The sequence below is a fragment of the Puma concolor genome, chromosome E3, assembly GCF_028749965.1.
Source record: "Puma concolor isolate L17-30 chromosome E3, mPumCon1.1.hap2, whole genome shotgun sequence".
Lineage (NCBI taxonomy): Eukaryota > Metazoa > Chordata > Mammalia > Carnivora > Felidae > Puma > Puma concolor.
The window spans coordinates 42,347,712-42,363,918 of record NC_141682.1 but is presented as its reverse complement, the minus strand read 5'-3'; the positions used below and the strand labels follow the sequence as shown (position 1 = coordinate 42,363,918).

At 63.8% G+C, this 16,207-nt stretch overlaps 2 protein-coding genes across 6 annotated transcripts; both read right to left on the bottom strand.

Annotated features, from left to right (window-relative positions):
* Window positions 1-1,440: 1,440 nt before the first annotated feature.
* MRPL28 (mitochondrial ribosomal protein L28) lies at window positions 1,441-4,920 on the bottom strand. 3 transcript variants are annotated; one of them, XM_086691759.1, is made up of 6 exons: window positions 4,776-4,920; window positions 4,103-4,400; window positions 3,217-3,369; window positions 2,863-2,997; window positions 2,682-2,768; window positions 1,441-1,824 (listed from the first exon to the last, which is right to left on the bottom strand). In XM_086691759.1, exons 2-6 carry the CDS (start codon window positions 4,388-4,390, stop codon window positions 1,717-1,719), a joined length of 771 nt encoding a protein of 256 aa, XP_086547885.1. In that variant the 5' UTR covers window positions 4,391-4,400; window positions 4,776-4,920; the 3' UTR covers window positions 1,441-1,716. The 3 variants fall into 3 exon arrangements, with proteins under 3 accessions (XP_086547885.1, XP_086547886.1, XP_086547888.1); XM_086691760.1 differs by having other exon boundaries at window positions 4,713-4,781; XM_086691762.1 differs by lacking the exon at window positions 4,776-4,920 and having other exon boundaries at window positions 4,103-4,403.
* Window positions 4,921-6,184: 1,264 nt separating this feature from the next.
* PGAP6 (post-GPI attachment to proteins 6) lies at window positions 6,185-15,418 on the bottom strand. Of its 3 annotated transcripts, none has more exons than XM_086691757.1 (13): window positions 15,176-15,418; window positions 11,492-11,669; window positions 11,213-11,405; window positions 10,865-10,992; window positions 10,405-10,673; window positions 9,990-10,309; window positions 9,514-9,604; window positions 9,308-9,431; window positions 8,741-8,877; window positions 7,870-8,048; window positions 7,639-7,785; window positions 6,864-6,980; window positions 6,185-6,447 (listed from the first exon to the last, which is right to left on the bottom strand). In XM_086691757.1, exons 1-13 carry the CDS (start codon window positions 15,312-15,314, stop codon window positions 6,334-6,336), a joined length of 2,136 nt encoding a protein of 711 aa, XP_086547883.1. In that variant the 5' UTR covers window positions 15,315-15,418; the 3' UTR covers window positions 6,185-6,333. The 3 variants fall into 3 exon arrangements, with proteins under 3 accessions (XP_086547883.1, XP_086547882.1, XP_086547884.1); XM_086691756.1 differs by having other exon boundaries at window positions 6,185-6,596; window positions 15,176-15,415; XM_086691758.1 differs by lacking the exon at window positions 15,176-15,418 and adding an exon at window positions 14,867-15,054 and having other exon boundaries at window positions 6,185-6,596.
* Between the last annotated feature and the right edge of the window lie 789 nt (window positions 15,419-16,207).

Here is a 16,207-nt window from a genome sequence, read left to right as displayed (position 1 = left end):
CTGAGTCGCATCAAGCTCTGCTGACCAGCAGCACCGGAGGCCAGTCTGGGCCGTCCTTGTGGAAACCCCATGTCCCCAGGGAGGGCAGAGGGGCGGCCTTGTTTTTCTCTGTGCTGCCCCCAAGCGCAGTGACCCACTGCAGGTGCATCTCCGCTTCAGATACTCTTGCCTGGCCCGCCAGTGCTGACAGGGGGACCCAGGCCAGAGTCCACCCTCCTCGACTGTGGCCCCCACCCTGCTCCAGCCCACCTTGTGCCAGCAATTACAAACACTACAGGTCCTGGTAGGAGCTCCCCCAACCTTGACCTGTAGCCTTACTGGGGGCAGGAAAGAGCAGAAGAGCAAGGTGTGACTGAGCCACAGCCAGTGAACTGGGGACGTCCTGGGTACACAGCATGGGGGCAGGTGGGGGTGGCCTCAGGTGACAAAGGCAGGGCTACCAAGGCATCAGTTTGATTCAGTTCAGGGCTGACCATGGGAACCGTGAAGTGGGGGCCAGGAGGGCTGCCGGGTTCAGAACACCACCGACCTAGCTGGAGCCGGGGGCTCTGGTTCGCGTAGCTAGGCTGGGCCTTGAGGCCATCCAGAGCCGGGGCACAGGTGGGCTGGGCACCATCAGCTTTTGGTAAAATTTTAGAAACATTAAAAACTGTTCACAGTGTTAGAGCATCACGTGAAGAAACAATCAGGTGCATCAAAACACGGGTCCAGAGGCGTGTCCCAGAGGAGTCGGGACTGATGACAGCATTTCCCGGCTTTGTAGACACCTCAGGATCACTCCGCAAAGCGCAGGCCCCGACCCTAGATGACCTCCCTATGCTGTGGGATCTCCAGGACCCTCCTGAGGCTGTGTTCAGTGCCCAGCCCTGCCCACTGGGCCAGCTGCACGCTCCCTCTGGCCTCCACCTCCGTGAACACAGCCCAATGTCCTCACTTCCACAACAGCCCTCAGAAGATCTGGGTGTTCCTTGGTCAGCTGCCAGGACCAGGTCAGGGGAGTCCCTCCCTGTGCTCCCAGAGAGATCTGAATGGGTGTCAATGCTCAGTACTCCCAAGGAAGGGTTGCGGAAGAGGGTCAAAGCACCCCCAAATTTCAGGGCAGGAGCGGGCTCAGGTACCTGGCCCAGCCTCCCCCTGGGAATCCCATCCCTGCACCTCCCGACCCGGTAGGGGCACTTGCCACCCTGAATGGCCAGCACAGATCTTTCCCTGTCACCCCAAGTCAAGCCACAACCTCCCTGCCCCCGCTCTGGAGAACACTCCAGATGGGTGGAGAAGTGCAATCGGGGAAGGACCTATTGCAAGACGTCTTCAACTACACTAGACTCTCTCCCAGAGGAAAACAGCTCGGCCACATCCCGGGTCCCTGGGGCAGGGCGTGACGAGGTCGAGGACTACTCAGGAGAGCTCCGTTCCTCCCAGCAAAGCAGCACACACATGGCCCGGCTCAGACTTTACTCGTGCTGCCCCCGCTTCAGCGGGGAGGGGGTGCCACAGAGGCAGCAAGACGGCCCCAGACCTCTTAGGATCCTGGGGCAAAAGACCCCTTGGGGCCTCCACAAAGCTCACCCAACCCTGGGAGCTACTGAGTCAGCACACAAGAACGAGTTCATCCACTACCCAAATACGGCCCTCGCCACCACCCCAGGCTCAGTGTCCACGGTGCCGCAGGGCGGGGTGGCTGCGCGTGGCTGTCTGGCGTGGGTCACTGTGCGGTCAGTTCTTGTTGGCTCTCTTCTGCACTACCACTGGCTCAGACAGTGTCTGGTGCTGAAGCCGCTCAATCAGCCTCTCCACGTAGACCTTGAACAGAGGAGTCGGGTCCTATGGGAGTGAGACAGGGTCAGGATAAGTTGCTCTGGGGAAGGTCCGAATCCAGTTGGCCAAACACCAAGAGGAATCTGGCACAAAAAGACTGGACCCCTCAGGCTTGGCTACAGCCACCGGTCCAGAGGACAGTGACCCTGTCCATGAGACAGGGGCCACCTTCCCTTGGGACATAGGGATCAGGCAGCTGTGGCTACAGTTAAGGTGGCAGAGAACAGGGCAGTGGCTGCTGTGCCGTGTGGGTTCCCTTTCCCAGTAGCGACCACAAGCTCAGACCCTTCTAGGGTACACACACAAAAAGACCTCAACCAGGGGCGCCTAGGGGCTTAGTCGGTCAAGCTTCTGGCTTCCGCTCAGGTCATGATCTCATGGCTCACGAGTTCGAGCCCCGTGTCAAGCTCTGTGCTGACATCTCACAGCCTGGAGCCTGCTTTGGAGTCTGTGTCTCCCTCTCTCTCTGCCCCTCCCCTGCTCACGCTCTTTCTCTCTCTCTCTCAGATAAACATTAAAAAAGAAAAAAAGAAAAAAAAAGAAAGACCTCAACTCGCTAACAGGAAGACCACAGGGCAAGAAGGCGTTAGGCAGTCAAATAAACCAAAGGTGCCACCAAGAGTCTTTCTGTCCATAAACTTATGAAGCTAGCCGGGAGCGGGGTGGGGGTGGTAGACAGGAGAGGGTCAGACCCTCGAGGGGAGGGCACGTGCTACAGGGAACCCAAGACCATGGCTCCATTGGGGTGGCTCCTCCCCAGACCCACCCAGGGCAGTGGCCACCAGCCCGGGTTCCCCAAGGCAGCCCTGCCCCCACCCCATCTGCCTGCTAGTGCTCAGCGGTTGGTGCTCACACATGCTCACCTGCTCCTCCAGGAGCCTCTGCTTCTCCAAAGCCTCGTCTAGCGTCAGGCCGACCCACTCAGCCTCTGCCTCTGGGATGACAAACTCCTGCACAGGAGGGGCCAGGCCCACAATGAGGCCAGAGGCACCAGCCAACGGGGCCCTCAAGGAGCAGGAAGTACGAGCCAAAGCCCTTACTTACCTTGTACTTTTCATAGATGGCCGCCCGCTTCTTGGGGTTGTCTGGGTGCAGCTGGGGGTCCTGTCGGGCCAGCCGCAGCAGCATCCCTCGCTTCAGGTCCATCCCGAACTTGGAACACAGGTCCTCCTTCGGAGTCTGGTAGGAGGCTACGCGTGGGGCCAGGTGTGGCTGGCCATGCCCCGCCCACCCGAGGGCTGACCCCCACCAGGCGCCTCCCCGGCTGGTGGAGGGCCCCAGGCCGTCACAGGACAAAGGACTGTGAGCTGACACAGGTGTGCCCCACCAAGTCTCTCACTAGCCAGGAGACTCCACTGTGTGCTGACCCGACGAGCCCTGACCCGCCTCCCCGCTTGCCTTGAGGATGTAGAAGTCGAACCCGTAAGCCTCGTCAATAAGGTCCAGGGTCCGCATGGTCACTGTGATGGTGAATTTCGTGTCCAGTATCTCACTATAGAGCTGGCGCTGAAACAGCTGTGGTTTCCACACCTTCTTCACCCTCTTGGAGAGCTAAAGGAACAACAGAGAACCTACCTGAGACTCAGGACACGGAGCCAGAGGACCAGCCCCCACCTGTGGACCCAGAGATCAGCTTCTCCTCAGCCAGTCTGGCACCTCCTGACCCTGCCTGGGTTGCTGGTGCGTGTTCCACATGTACGACCATAACTCCGTGGTCCACAGGCCATCACATTCCAAACCAGGGACCAAGGGACCAAGGGCAAAGGGAGATGTCAGCCTGAGAGCCACCAGGCAGGGGGCTCAGCAGCCCCTCCAGACTGCCCACTGGAGACTGCACCGTGCGCAGGGCTGACGTCCTAATTGCGATGACAAGGTGGTAGTGCCAGCCCTGTACGTTGTCACAGACACACTGTGGCATGTCAAGCCAACAGGTGACTGAAGACCTGACCTCCCCCTACCTCCTCTCACGCACAGATCCCCTCACTCCTCATCCCTACACTTGATCTCATACCCACCCCAGGGTCTCTGCACTTACTGTTTCTGGTACAGACCACCGCCCTGTCTCAGGATACCCAACTGGCTTCCCAGAGTAACGTTTGCCAGAAACGCGTCTTCACAGATGAGCATGCCTCTTCAACGGAGCGGTGTCTGCACCATACTGTAAGCGCACCACCCCGCCCCCGGCCCTCCACGCCCACCTTTGGAGCACAGCACTGAGCTCGGAGCAGCAAAACCCAGAGGAGCGGCCCCCCGCCCCCACCCCCAGCCTGTCCTGCTCACGTACCTTGTCGTTGTTGGTGTATCTGTGACCCAGGACCCAGCCCTCCCCACCCCAGAGCCCCAGCTGGGACTCTGGCGGGTAGTAAATGGGAACGGGCACATCCTCCACACGCTCCCGCTGCCCATTCTTGGGGTTGATCTTGAACTTAACCCCGTGCGGCCTGTAGTGCACAGGAGTGGGCGTTCGCGCAGGCTCCTGCGAGCGCAGGTAGTGCCGGGGCAAGCGGGAGCAGATACCCTCCCGCAGCCGGAGCTGTTTCCAAAGGCCAACCGGGACCTTGTGCAGGGGCATCGCGGCGAGCCTGGAAGGGGGCAGGGGGGCAAGGGGCGGGGGGCGGGTCGCCGTCACTCCGCAGCCCGGCCGCACTCCGGCCCTGACCCCCGAGGCCAGCTGGTAGACTCCCGATCCCGACCCAGACCTCCGACACCAGACCCCTGACTCCCGCCCCCGCCGCCCCCCGCGCGGCCTCTACCTCCGACCCCGACCCCGACCTCCGACCCAGACTACCGGCGCGGCCCTGACCCTCGATGCCGGCCTCTTGACTTCTGACCCCGACCCGGACTACCCGCGCGGCTTCGCCCTCCGCCCCCTGACTCTAGACCCTGGCCCCGACCTGCGGCCCCTACTCAGCCCCAGTGACCCGAACCGCGGACCCTCCGACCCCTGCACCGCCTACCTCTCCAAGTTCCGCGCCCCACCGGAACCAGAAGTCCTGACGCAGAGCTTGGCCCGCTATCCGCCGCTGACTGGCTGAAAAGCCCGTCCGTCTACCCTCGTCCCGCCCCCTTTCCCGCCTTTAGGGACCGTGCAAAACGTCCTGCAGTGACGGCGGCGGCTCCAGGCACCGTCAGCAAATGAGGCCCCTTTTGCCTCGAACGGAGCCGGGGGCAGGGCGGGGCGGAGCTTGTCATCCCAGGTCCCACTCCCCCTCCTCCCCGAAGGAGAGCAGAAATCAATGAAAAACGCTTGTGTCTTGAAATATCACTGTAGAATATTAAATTCATCAATCACAGCGAAAGAAGGGCTACATAAAAATATGTCCTCTTGTCTTAAAATTTTTTACCCCCCAAAACACCATATATAAATGTCTCCCCTTTACAAGCCTTGAGTGACCTAGTGGCCAAGTGCAGGGTGAAAGGGGTGGGGGAGGCCTCCAGGGAGGCCACACCTTGGACAGGACCAAGAAGGGAACCCCCCCCCCCCCCCGCAGCCAGTACGCAGGATGGGTTGGGCTGCATGCCTGCACCCCACCCTCAGCGGCCTCGGCCTCGCTTCCTGTGGCCACGTCCCCTGGTCCTATAGCAGCAGCCCACTGCAGTTTTGTCTTAGGGGAGGGGCAGGGCACTGACCCTGGGGCAGTCAGCCCCCCTTATCCTGCTTCTCCCACAGAGGAGGCATAAAGGCCCAGCCAGATCTCTGGGAAGCCCCTCCCCAAACACACAGTTGAGCCCGGTACAGGGCTATAGTCATCACCTCCTCTCCGGGGAGCAACTCATGCTTCTGAGTTCCAAAGGTCCCGGGAACCCCAGGGAAGGCTGAAGGCACGGACCTGGGGCAAAGTGTGCCAGGTCGTATCACACCCCTAGAGCAGCTCGGCAGCCCCTCCCAAAGAAGCCCTTCTCAAGGGCCTGCAGCTCCAAAGCTGAGAGCCAAAGGGAGGGGCAGGGCAGGACCAGACAGCCAAATGCCAGCCTCTCCATGTCACTCATGGCAGCCCCAGTGCCCATCAGCTCCCTGGGGACTACAGACACCTCCCCCCACACTACTGCATCGGTGGGAAGCATCCCCATGCTTGAGGAAGGCTGGCATCAGGGAGGCAGGGAGGGCACAGCTCCCAGGCCCAGTGGGGCGGGGCCTGTGGGAGGTGAGCTCAGGTGTCCCTTGTCCCCTTGGGTGTCACATCACAACCTCACAGGGGAATGGGGCAATGGGGGAGTCTTTCTCCACATGTCCAAGCATCTCGACGTCAGAAGAACACAGAACCTCGCCCTGTATGGTACCTGTGGAGGGGCCACGGGAGCCAGCACCTGGCAGGCACAAGGCAGGTGGGAGGTGTGGTCCTCTCCCCAGGAGGAAGCAAAAGGGTGCACAGGGCAATTTTATTCAGTTGGAAATCGGTCTGGACAGACTCGTTCTTCGGTCACATCCCTGGCCAGTGAGGTTCATCATCACAGCCGCAGGCGTCCCCGAGCCGGCCGTGTCACGTCACCGCGTACAGCTCCTCTCGGTGGCTCTTACAGATCTGATAGCGGCACGTGAGCTTCTGCGAGCAGGCCCAGGGCTCGGTGTGCTCCTCTCGCGGCGGCAGCAGGAAGGCCGCACTTCCCGCCAGCAGCATGTGCCAGATGCTGTGGGTGTAGTAATAGTTGTCACTGGTCATCATAGAGGTGTAGATGGCCACAGCCACAGCGGCCATGGAGATGCCGGGCAGGAGGAAAAAGCCCCAGCGCTGCCAGGAGGTCGGGTAGCACTGGCGCCGGTGCCCGCAGCGGTACACCTGGAGGAAACCGCCCGTGAGCGACGGCACAGGAGGCTGTGGACACAGTTCCCAGGGGCCCGCCGGGTCTGGGCAGTGGGGCCGTGTGTGGCTGCTTGGAGAGGACTCAAGGCCAGGACTCGGGCCCAGGCCCAGAGACATGGCCAGAACGAAGGGCCAGGCTCTCTTCCCCTGGGGAAAGAGTCTGTGGGGAGACCCGATTCTCTCCAATCCCGCCCCCCCCCCCCGGGGCCAGGGGGCTGGGCAGGACCTGCCCCAGCTCCTTACCCACATGGTGACCATAACCACAAAGGCAAAGAGACAAGGCCCCATCATATTCCAGGCACCCCTGCGGTCCAGCTGCAAGGACATGGCGAAGACCAGCGTGCCCAGGAGAAACAGGACCTGGGCAAGACACAGGGATGACCGCAGGCTCACATGGACCCTCAGCCAGAGTCATTCCTGACAGAACATGGTCTAGCAGGACAGGTGGACCGGGCATGTGTGCCATCCCCCCGCCCCCCGCCCTGCGCAGGCCGCTGCCCCGCTCTGTCCTGCTCTGCTGGCTGGGAGGGAGGGGCCTCTCGCCCAGCTCGCGCATTGCCGGGACCCCGCGCTCCCGCCGATGTGTCCACAGGTGGATTTCTCAGGCACAAACTTGGCCAGGCAAGGTACCGGGGGCACGTGTCTCTATCGGCCAGGGCCAGCTGATGCAGAAAAGTCCCCAAAATGTCCCGAGCACCAGGGACTGCAGGAGCAGAGCTGGGGCTTATTGGGGAGATGTGGCCTAGGGGTGGGGCTCTAGGCCTCCTCTCTGAATGGGGCTCTGGGAGAGACCGGCTGGGGCCCTCACTGCACCCTGCCCACCACCTTTCTTTCCTGGCGGCCTCCAAGCAGCAGCCCCCTCACCGCTACCGGCACCTTCTGCCAGCAGGCCAGTGGTCATCACAAGAGATGAGCAGCTTCTAAGAGCTGAGCCTGCTTTCTGGGGTCTTCTTCAACGTGCTGCATGCCGGGCCCCTGCTCCCCTAGAGCCCAGACTCGGGTGTCAGGAGCCACTCACATGTTTCAAGGCCGCCTTCAGCCGCGCCATGCAGAGGACGGTGACCCAGATGGACACCCCAGAGCCCAGAAAGTCGCAGTACTGCAACGTGTCATAGCTGAGGATGCACAGCACCGCCTCCCCGGGCTGGTCACAGGCATGGTAGAACTGCGGGGCAGGCTGGTGAGCGGCAGCCCATCCCCCCCCTCCCCTGCCCCCGCCCAAGTCCCCAGGGGAGTGAGGCCAGCCTACCGTGGAGAAGAACATGGTGTAGGCATAGACGGAGGCCTCCACCAGGAGGAGGCGGTGCACGGAGATGCCAATGGGAGCCAGGAACATGAGGTTGCTGAGGGTGAGAAGGAGGGTGGCCACCCTCTGCTGGGCCACCGTCTGGGCTGTGCTGTTGTCCGTGCAGCTCCACCCACGCCAGCCTGTGGGCCAATGTGACGCCAAGGGGGCTGAGGCCAGGAGAGGGGGCGTACCCCTCACCTAGAGCTCTGCACAGAAGCCCCCTCCTCACCCAGGAGCAGGCTGGGACAGACTGGGGCAGGTGTGGGCAGGGGAGTCCAAGGTCAGGAGGCAGCACTATGTCTGGGGGTGCCACTCTGTGCTTGTGGGGGGACTGAGGAGACATGGTAGGAATGGGGAGGGGGCGTTTGCACTTGTTCTGCAGGGTCACTCTGCAGCCGCGGCAGAGCTGACGTGGGCTCCCAGAGGACGGCGCCGGGCTCAGAAGCCAAGGGGAAAACGTCTGCAGGCAGGGCGCCTGGCTGGCTCAGCCAGAGGAACATGCAACTCTTGATCTCAAGGTCATGAGTTTGAGCCCCATGTGTAGAGATTACTTAAATAAATAAACTTAAAAAAAAAAAAGTGGGGGCGCCCGGGTGGCTAAGTCGGTCAAGTGACCGACTCCTGATGTTGGCTAGAGTCACCCTCTCACAGTTCGTCAGTTCAAGCCCCGCGTCGGGCTGGGTGCTGACGGTGTAGAGCCTGCTTGGGATTTTCTCTCTCTCCCTCTCTGTCTCTCCCTCCCCCACTCAGGCTCTCTCTCTCTCTCTCTCCCAAAATAAATCAATAAACTTGACAAAGAAAGTGTCTGGAAGCACCCAGGCCTGGCGCTCACCTGCCTTGCAGCTGCAGCCTGCATACAAGTAGCTGTGTCTGCGCAGCAGAAGACACTGGCCGTAGGGTCCACAGTCATTCAGGCAAGGCACCAAGTACAAGGCGGTCTCCACGAGGACCGAGGTCTGCTCACACTCCCTGTGAGGACGGAGCCACAGGAGGGCTAGCTGCTGACCGCTGGTAGCCAGTCCCCTGTCACTGCTCCCAGCGGGCTCTCGGACGCACGACCCCAGACTCGAGGCCCCCAGGCTCCAAGCCTCAGAGGTCGGCAGCTGCGAGGTCTGCTGAGGCCGAGATGCCCCGTCCCCATTGTCGTTCCCTGAGTCCCAGTCTCCCAGGGCTGTGCCTGGACTGGCACCCCTCCTCGTGTCCTGATGCCCAGGGCTGCAGCAAGGAGAGTGACCAGACGGAGGAGAGGGACCCTTCACAACCCCCAGGGGGCAAGTGACCCCGTGGGGCTTGTAGAAAGCTTGGTCACTCCCAGACTTGGACCTGGGCAGCCCCAGGCATGGTCCTGATGCAGTGATCCAGCTGCCTGCCCCAGGCGGTAGCCCCCGCGTGTACTTACTCAGGACTCTCGGGGCATACGAGCTGCAGGGAGAGGTACCAGTTGTCTGTCTCTGGATAGGGGATGACGAGGTCGGCCTGGCGTGATGAGGCGCTCAGAGACAGGGGGTAGCCCTGGAAGAAGGCTGTAGGGAAGTGGGAAGGCATGATCAGAGGTGGCCAGAGGGGCTGGCCTGGGTTGCTTGGCCAGATGCTGCCTGCCCGTACCTGTAGTGCAGTTGAGCGACGTGTTGAAGCTGAGGAAGGGCGAGGCTGCATTCACGCAGACCACGACCAAGGTGTTGTTGGTGACCGCGGTCTGGAAGGAGAGGCCGTGCACAGTCAGCCCCAGCCCCGGGGCAGCTGCCCAAAGTTCCCGCTCTGTCTGGTGCTGGGCACCATTGTCTGTGGCTCCTGCTGGCCCAGGGCCCCGCCGGGACCCTTCCTTACAGGCCTGCGGACACCCAGGCTGATCCCACACACAGCCCCATCCCCTTAGATACAGCCTATAGAACAGGCCTTCCTTTCCTGAAAAAGAACCCCTATTCTGCCCCAACACCCGTCGGGGTCACCTTGTTGCCTGAAAGGCTGACCTCGTCCCCGCGCCAAAGTCAGCGCAGGAAGACCTGAGCCGCATCCCTCAGCCCGGCCAGGTGTGAGCCCGGAGCTGAGCCAGGCCACGGGGTGCTCCCAGGCAAAGGTACCTGGTTGGCCTGCAGGGAGACGGTGAGGGAGCCCCCGCTGTCCATGCCAGTGTTGAGGTGCAGCCGCAGCACCGAGGGCACGGCTGACTGCACCAGCATGGAGACCCTGTCCACGGGCCGGAAGCGTACAGATACCACGTCCATGTCTTCTCGAAGGACCGGGTAGCTCATGAGGCAGAAGGGCCCGCTGCCCAGCCTGCTGCTCCTGCCCGGGCCACGGGAGCCGGGGCTTGGGGGCAGCAGGCCAGCGGAGGCGTTACAGCTCTGGTTTGTGCCGCTCGGCAAGAGGTGCTGGGAGTTCAGGGTCCACGGCCTGCAGGCTGTCAGGAGGACAAGGGGCTCAGGCGCACGAAGGCCCGGGGGTTGGTGGCAGGGGGCAGAGTCACCCGCACCCTGCCCTCTCCACGCGGCCCACCTGTGAGCGCAGCTACAGCCCTGAAGGCCACCGACACATGAGGCCCGGCCAGGCTCCTGGCTGTCACTTGCAGCCACCGGTCCCAGGGCGGCGAAGGCAACAGCAGGTGGCAGGCCCAACTGGGGCTAACGCACGTGAGCACCTTCTGGAAGTTCCTGGGCAGGGTGGCCGAGCCCACAGTAAGGCGAACAGGGCAGCCCAGACTCCCGTTGGTCGCACAGCCCTGCAGCTCCAGCCGCAGCTCCCGGGTATTCTCAGGGATGAAGATTCTGCGGCCAAGGGGATGCGGTCTCGCTCAGGCCCTGTGGCCCCCAGCGCCCTCCTGTGTCACTCTCACTCGGGATGTTGCCCAAAGGGGGCTGGGCATCCGGCCCCGAGACCCAGGCCCACACACTGAGGATGGTGGGAGCGCCCACTCTACCCAACCTGGAGGCTCGGCCTCCCCAAGGGCCCCACTCACTTGAGGTAGCTGGGGTGGGACAGGAGAGTCTGTGGAAGGGGGACATCAGGCTCCAGGATGAACACCTCGACTGCCCGCAGGACAAGCATGTCCGGCTGGAAGATGTAGGCACAGGTGGGCACAAAACCCTAGGGAGAGAGTGAAGTTCGGGGGAGAAGAAAAGGCAGACATGGGGCGGTCAGGGCCAGACCAGAGGGCCCAGGTGTGGAACAGGGGGCAGGCAGGACTGGACCAGAGCAGGACAGCAGAAGCCAGAGAGAAGTCTGCCCTGAGGAGGGCAATGACGGCCACTGGGCACTCATGCACTGAGGGCCCTGTCCCCCCACCGCCGGAAGGCAGCCCCCTTACCTTCACCTCAATCTTCTGGGATGAGGGCGGCAGGTGGGCGGCCACAAACCAGTCCCCGGGTGCTGGGTGGGAGATGTTGACGGACGCGTTGCTCTGCAGCATCTTGATGAGGAAGGAGGGCTGCACGGAGGTGTTGGCGGGGAAGCTGGTGTCCAGAGGGTTGATGACAGGAGGGGCGCCATAACGGAAGTACCTGGAGGCAGGGAGAGCAGGACAGGCGTCGGGCGTGGAGCCTGGGAGAGCCTGGGCGGGCAGGCGGGCGGGCGGGCGGGCACCTACACAGTGATCTCCACGTCGGTGCACGCAGGGCCGCCGCCCCGGGACACTTGCAGCAGCCAGCGCAGCAGCACGGTGTCCGGGGGCACGCGGAAGTGGAAGAGCCTGGCGCTTCCGTACCAGCTGTAGAAAGACAGCTTCTGTGGGGACTGCGAGAACTGCTCCGACACCAGCCTGACGTCTGCGGGGACACGGCACCGTCAGCCAGGCCAGGCCCCCACGTCCTCACGGAGGCCGCGACAGGCGCCCGGCGCACTGACTCTGACCTCTCGCTGTCCCCGGCAGCCCCGGCGGCTGGCTCTCGCTCGGCAGGGGCCCGGGACTCACGAGGTGGCCCTCTGCCATCACACTCCCACTCAGCTTCCACGCATCCAACGTCTCCACCCCTGCCATCCATCTCTCCGCGGCTCGGGCTCTGACCCTGAAGCCATTTCTCTGCCACCTCTGTCCAGACCACCCACATCCCGCCCACCGGGCACCCCTTATCACTGTAGCAGCTTCCAGAACGAGTCCCCCAGCATGTCACCCCAAATGCCTCAGACCTTAGAAGTGGGACAGACCTCATCCTGCCTGTCCCCCGACCCCCACCTTCTTCTGCACGCTGTCATGGCCTCACTCAGTCCCCCTCACAGTGCAGCCCTGGCAGGTCTGGGGCCGAGAGGTGGAGGCTGAGGGACGTAGGGAGTGTTCGGGGTGGGAGCCCAGCCCCAGCCTCACATCTGCCCTGGGCACCGGATACCGGGATGGTTCCCCACCTCCTCGGATCCTCCCTGCCCCGTTCTGCGGAGCCTGTGGGGCCTGCCGTGGTTGCACCTGACAGGTGAGGGGATTCAAGTCTGGAGGCTGGCCACCTGTTCAGGCCCATGATGACTTGAGCCTGAATCCCCACCAACCCAGAGAGGTGGCAAGCGGAGACCCTGGGGGGAGGGGAACCCTGGACCGGAAGCCTGGCCAGCCGTGAAGACAGAGGGGGGGCAGCTGGTTCCCATGCCTTAGCGGGCATGTGTCCATGCAGAGTGGCACGGACAAGGCAGGGGCCCCTGGCAGCAGACTGCCTGCGGCCCCAGCCTGGGGCGCCCCTGTGCCCACCCTCGGAACACCTCTCAGGTCTCCACCACGGCGGCTCCCTGGCTCCCCTCCCCTCCCCCCCTACACATGTGCACTGACACTCAGTTGTTGTCACACCAACCTTTCGAGGACTGGCTCAGTGTCCGGGGGCTCGGCACAGAGGCCCGAGGCCCCAGCCTAGACTAGGCCCCTCCTGGGAGTGTCCACTCACTGAGTACAACCTGCACCAGGACCGGTGCCCGACACCATGAATGTGCCCCCCAAACCCTCCCTCTTGGGGTTCCCACCCTGGGTGTTCTCTGTGCTCTTGGGGGCAGCCAAGCAGATGTGGGGTCCAGCCATGAGGCGCCCGGGTTGTGTGCCAGGGAGTCCAGGCCCAGCAGCAGCTCAGACCTCATGCCTCCTGTGACCTTGAGTGTCCCTTCCTTTCTCTGGGTTCCAGCTTCCTCGTGAGTTGGCTGAGGTGGATGGCACCACCCCCTCTCAGGTGCCCTGCCCTCCAAAGTTAATGGATATTAAAGTGCTTCTGGAAGAAATGCACTGTGGACACAGTAGGGTGTGGCTTCCTCTCCTCCAAGCTGACCTCTCTCTGCCCTACCAGGAGAGTGGCTGGCTGACATCACCCCAGCAGAGCAGGCCGGGCCCCTCAAGGTAAGCTGGAGGAGCAGGTCAGGGGGCCAGGTGACCAACCCTTCTGCCAGCCTGCTGACCTTCCCATGGAGTCACCTCAAGAAAAGACAGTAACCCACTTATGAAGTCAGTCTGAGTTCCAGAGGAGCTCCACACAGTGGGGTGTGAAGAGGTGGGCTCCATGCAGGACGAGCTCCAGACTTTCCATGTGGCTGCTGGCCACATGGTCCCATCCAGTGGTCTGTGGCCTGAATACTAGGAGGCCAGGAGCTACTGAACTAACACAAACTTCCCCCTGAGGCGGCTGTGGCCCTTAGGATAACATGACGAGAGGGGCCGAGAAAAGTGCTAGGGAGCTGAGGCAGGACAGCCCCCACCCCCACCTCAGGACCAGGGGGCCTGAGAGAAACAGGCAGCCAGCTGGGCCTCCAGTACCTTGACCTAAAAGTGCAAGGCCTTCTGGCCCCCACCAGCCCTGGGGTGCCAGCCTGAGCACACCTGGAATGCAGTTGGTAGCTCTGAAGTTTCAGCAGGTGCATGAGAGATGAGACCTGCTCAAGGTCACCCTAAGAAGCAGAACCCTTCCGGCCCCTCAGCACCCCAGCTCTACAGCCCGACCTCCCTTCCCAAGATACCCAGGCACTCATCTTGCTGAACACCAGGCGATTAGCACATTACCTCTGATATCAGGGAGCACAGGCTTCATGCACACCAGCCCTGCCCCACAGTCCCCTCCGAGGACACAGGGTTACAGGGAAAGGAAAGAAAGTCCCTGAGCCTGTCCTGGGAACCCAAGTGAGGGCACACTACCCCACACACTCTGAAGCAGGACAGGGACCCAGTGCACAGACCCTAGAAGCCAGGGCCACACAGCTGCCTGCCCCCTCAGCAGGCCTGGGAGGTGAGGGGCTGCCCCAAGTTTTCCATCTCCCTAAGCCCCTCACCAGTGAGCCCTCATCCAGCCCTGAACCCAGGATGGAGAAAAAGGTGCATGTGAGAGTGACAATATGCAATCCAATGGAGCAGTTGAATCGGGGGCCAGTCTCAGGGGAAAACACCTTTCATTTCAAGCTGTGCCAAGCTCAGAAACCGGAGGCACAGCCCTCAAGGAAACAGGAGCTTGGAGGGTTTCAGAGAAGGGGGGGAGAGGCAGGGAGCCAGGGAGTGGAGGGAGAGAGCTCCAGGCTGTGCTGGATAAGCCACCTGCTGCCCAGAGGGGCATCTGGGCCCCCCTAACCCAGCCAGCCCAGCCAGCGGCCCTCAGGAAGACCCAGGCCACAGTCAGGGGAGACCACTCGGCACTCCCAGGGTCTTATCTCAGGCGGGTCAGAGGGGCAGCGTCTCCAGGTCTATGGGGGGCTCAGCCCAGGGTGCGGACTCTCAAGGGGCAGAACCACCTGGCCCACCAGGCCCCTCGGGTCCACGGGGGAGCCAGCCTCCAAGAAGCAGTGCCAGGTGTTCAAAGTCACTGCACTTGTCGCCGTGGGAGGGGTGAAGACGCGGCCCCACTCCTGGATCTAAGCAACTTTCTCCCAACTCCGCCCTTCTCAGAGGCCACATGAGGGCCCTGGATCCCACCACACAGCCCTTCTTCCCAGCGGGCCTTGCGGCTAGACCCTGGGTTGAGTCCCCCTGCACCCCTCCACCTCCGCGTCCCTCCGCGCGGCAGTCGTGCCCTACCGAAAGGCGTTGGGAGGAAGCAGAAAGGGAGAGCGCACTACGAGGGGCCGTCTGGCCGAACCCGGCCCTGGGGACAGTGCAGGGGGCGCTGGCGTCCTTGCCACCCCGACTGCCCACCAGGGGATGCTCACAAGGGCTTGTCCTTAGGTCCCAGCCCGGCGTGGGGACCTGGGCCCCGGGCCCGCGCCAGGTGAGCGCACGGGCGACCCCAGGTGAGTCACAATCCCGACCCCGCCCCCTTCCCGGCTGCCGCCGGCCGCCCCCCACCTCCCCCCGCCCCACGGCGCCCTCAGGACCTCGCGGGCTCACCGCTCTTCTTGGCGTCTCCGGCAGCCGCAGGCGGGGCCCCAGCGAGCAGCAGCAGCAGCAGCAGCAGCAGCAGCAGCAGCGGCCCCGCCACCGCGACCGCCACCGCCGCGCCCCGGGTCCCGGTCCCAGCCCGGCCCATGGCTCCGCGCTCGGCCCGGCGCTAACCGGACCGCGTCCCCGGCCGCCCGCCCCCGCCGCCTCCCGGGCAGCCTCCGCCGCCACTGCGGCCCCCGCCGCCGCTTCTGCCCCGGGCTCCCATCGTCCCGGCCGGTCCCAGCCGCCGGCGCCCCGGGCACTTCCGCCTGCGAGGCCCCGCCCCGCGGGTGCCCTGCCCGAGCCTGACCGGGGGACCGGGGTCGCAGAAAGGATGCGGGCTGGGGGCCGAGGCGGGCGGAGGGCAACGTGGGGACGGAGGGGGCGCTGGGGGAGGTCGCCGACTTAGGGGAACGCCGACCCACGGCCGTGCGCGCAGATGCGGGAGGCAGGGCGAGATAGGGTGGAGGGTCACGCGGGGCGCGCGGGGGACGTGGGACCGAGGGCGCGGCGGAGTCGCGGGAGGGAGGGGGCGCGAGGGACGTGGGACCGAGGGGGCGCGCGGGGGCAGAGGACCGAGGGGACACGGGTGGGCGGGCAGAGGGCTTGAGCGGGACCGAGTGGGGCGCGCGGCTGACGTGGGACGGAGGGCGCGCGGGGGACGTGGGACCGAGGAGGCGCGGGGGACGTGGGACTGAGGGGACGCTGGGGACGTGGGAATGAGAAGGCGCGGGGGACATGCGTCAGACCGAGGGGGCACGGGGACGTGGGACGGAGAGGACGCGGGGGACGAGGGACCGAGGGGGCAGGGGGACGTGGGAAGGAGGGAAGGAGGGGGCGCGGGGGACGTGGGACTGAGGGGACACTGGGGACGTGGGAAGGAGAAGGCGCGGGGGACGTGCGTCAGACCGAGGGGGCACGGGGACGTGGGACGGAGAGGACGCGGGACGGAGAGGACGCGGGGGACGAGGGACGGAGGACGCGCGGGGACGTGGGACC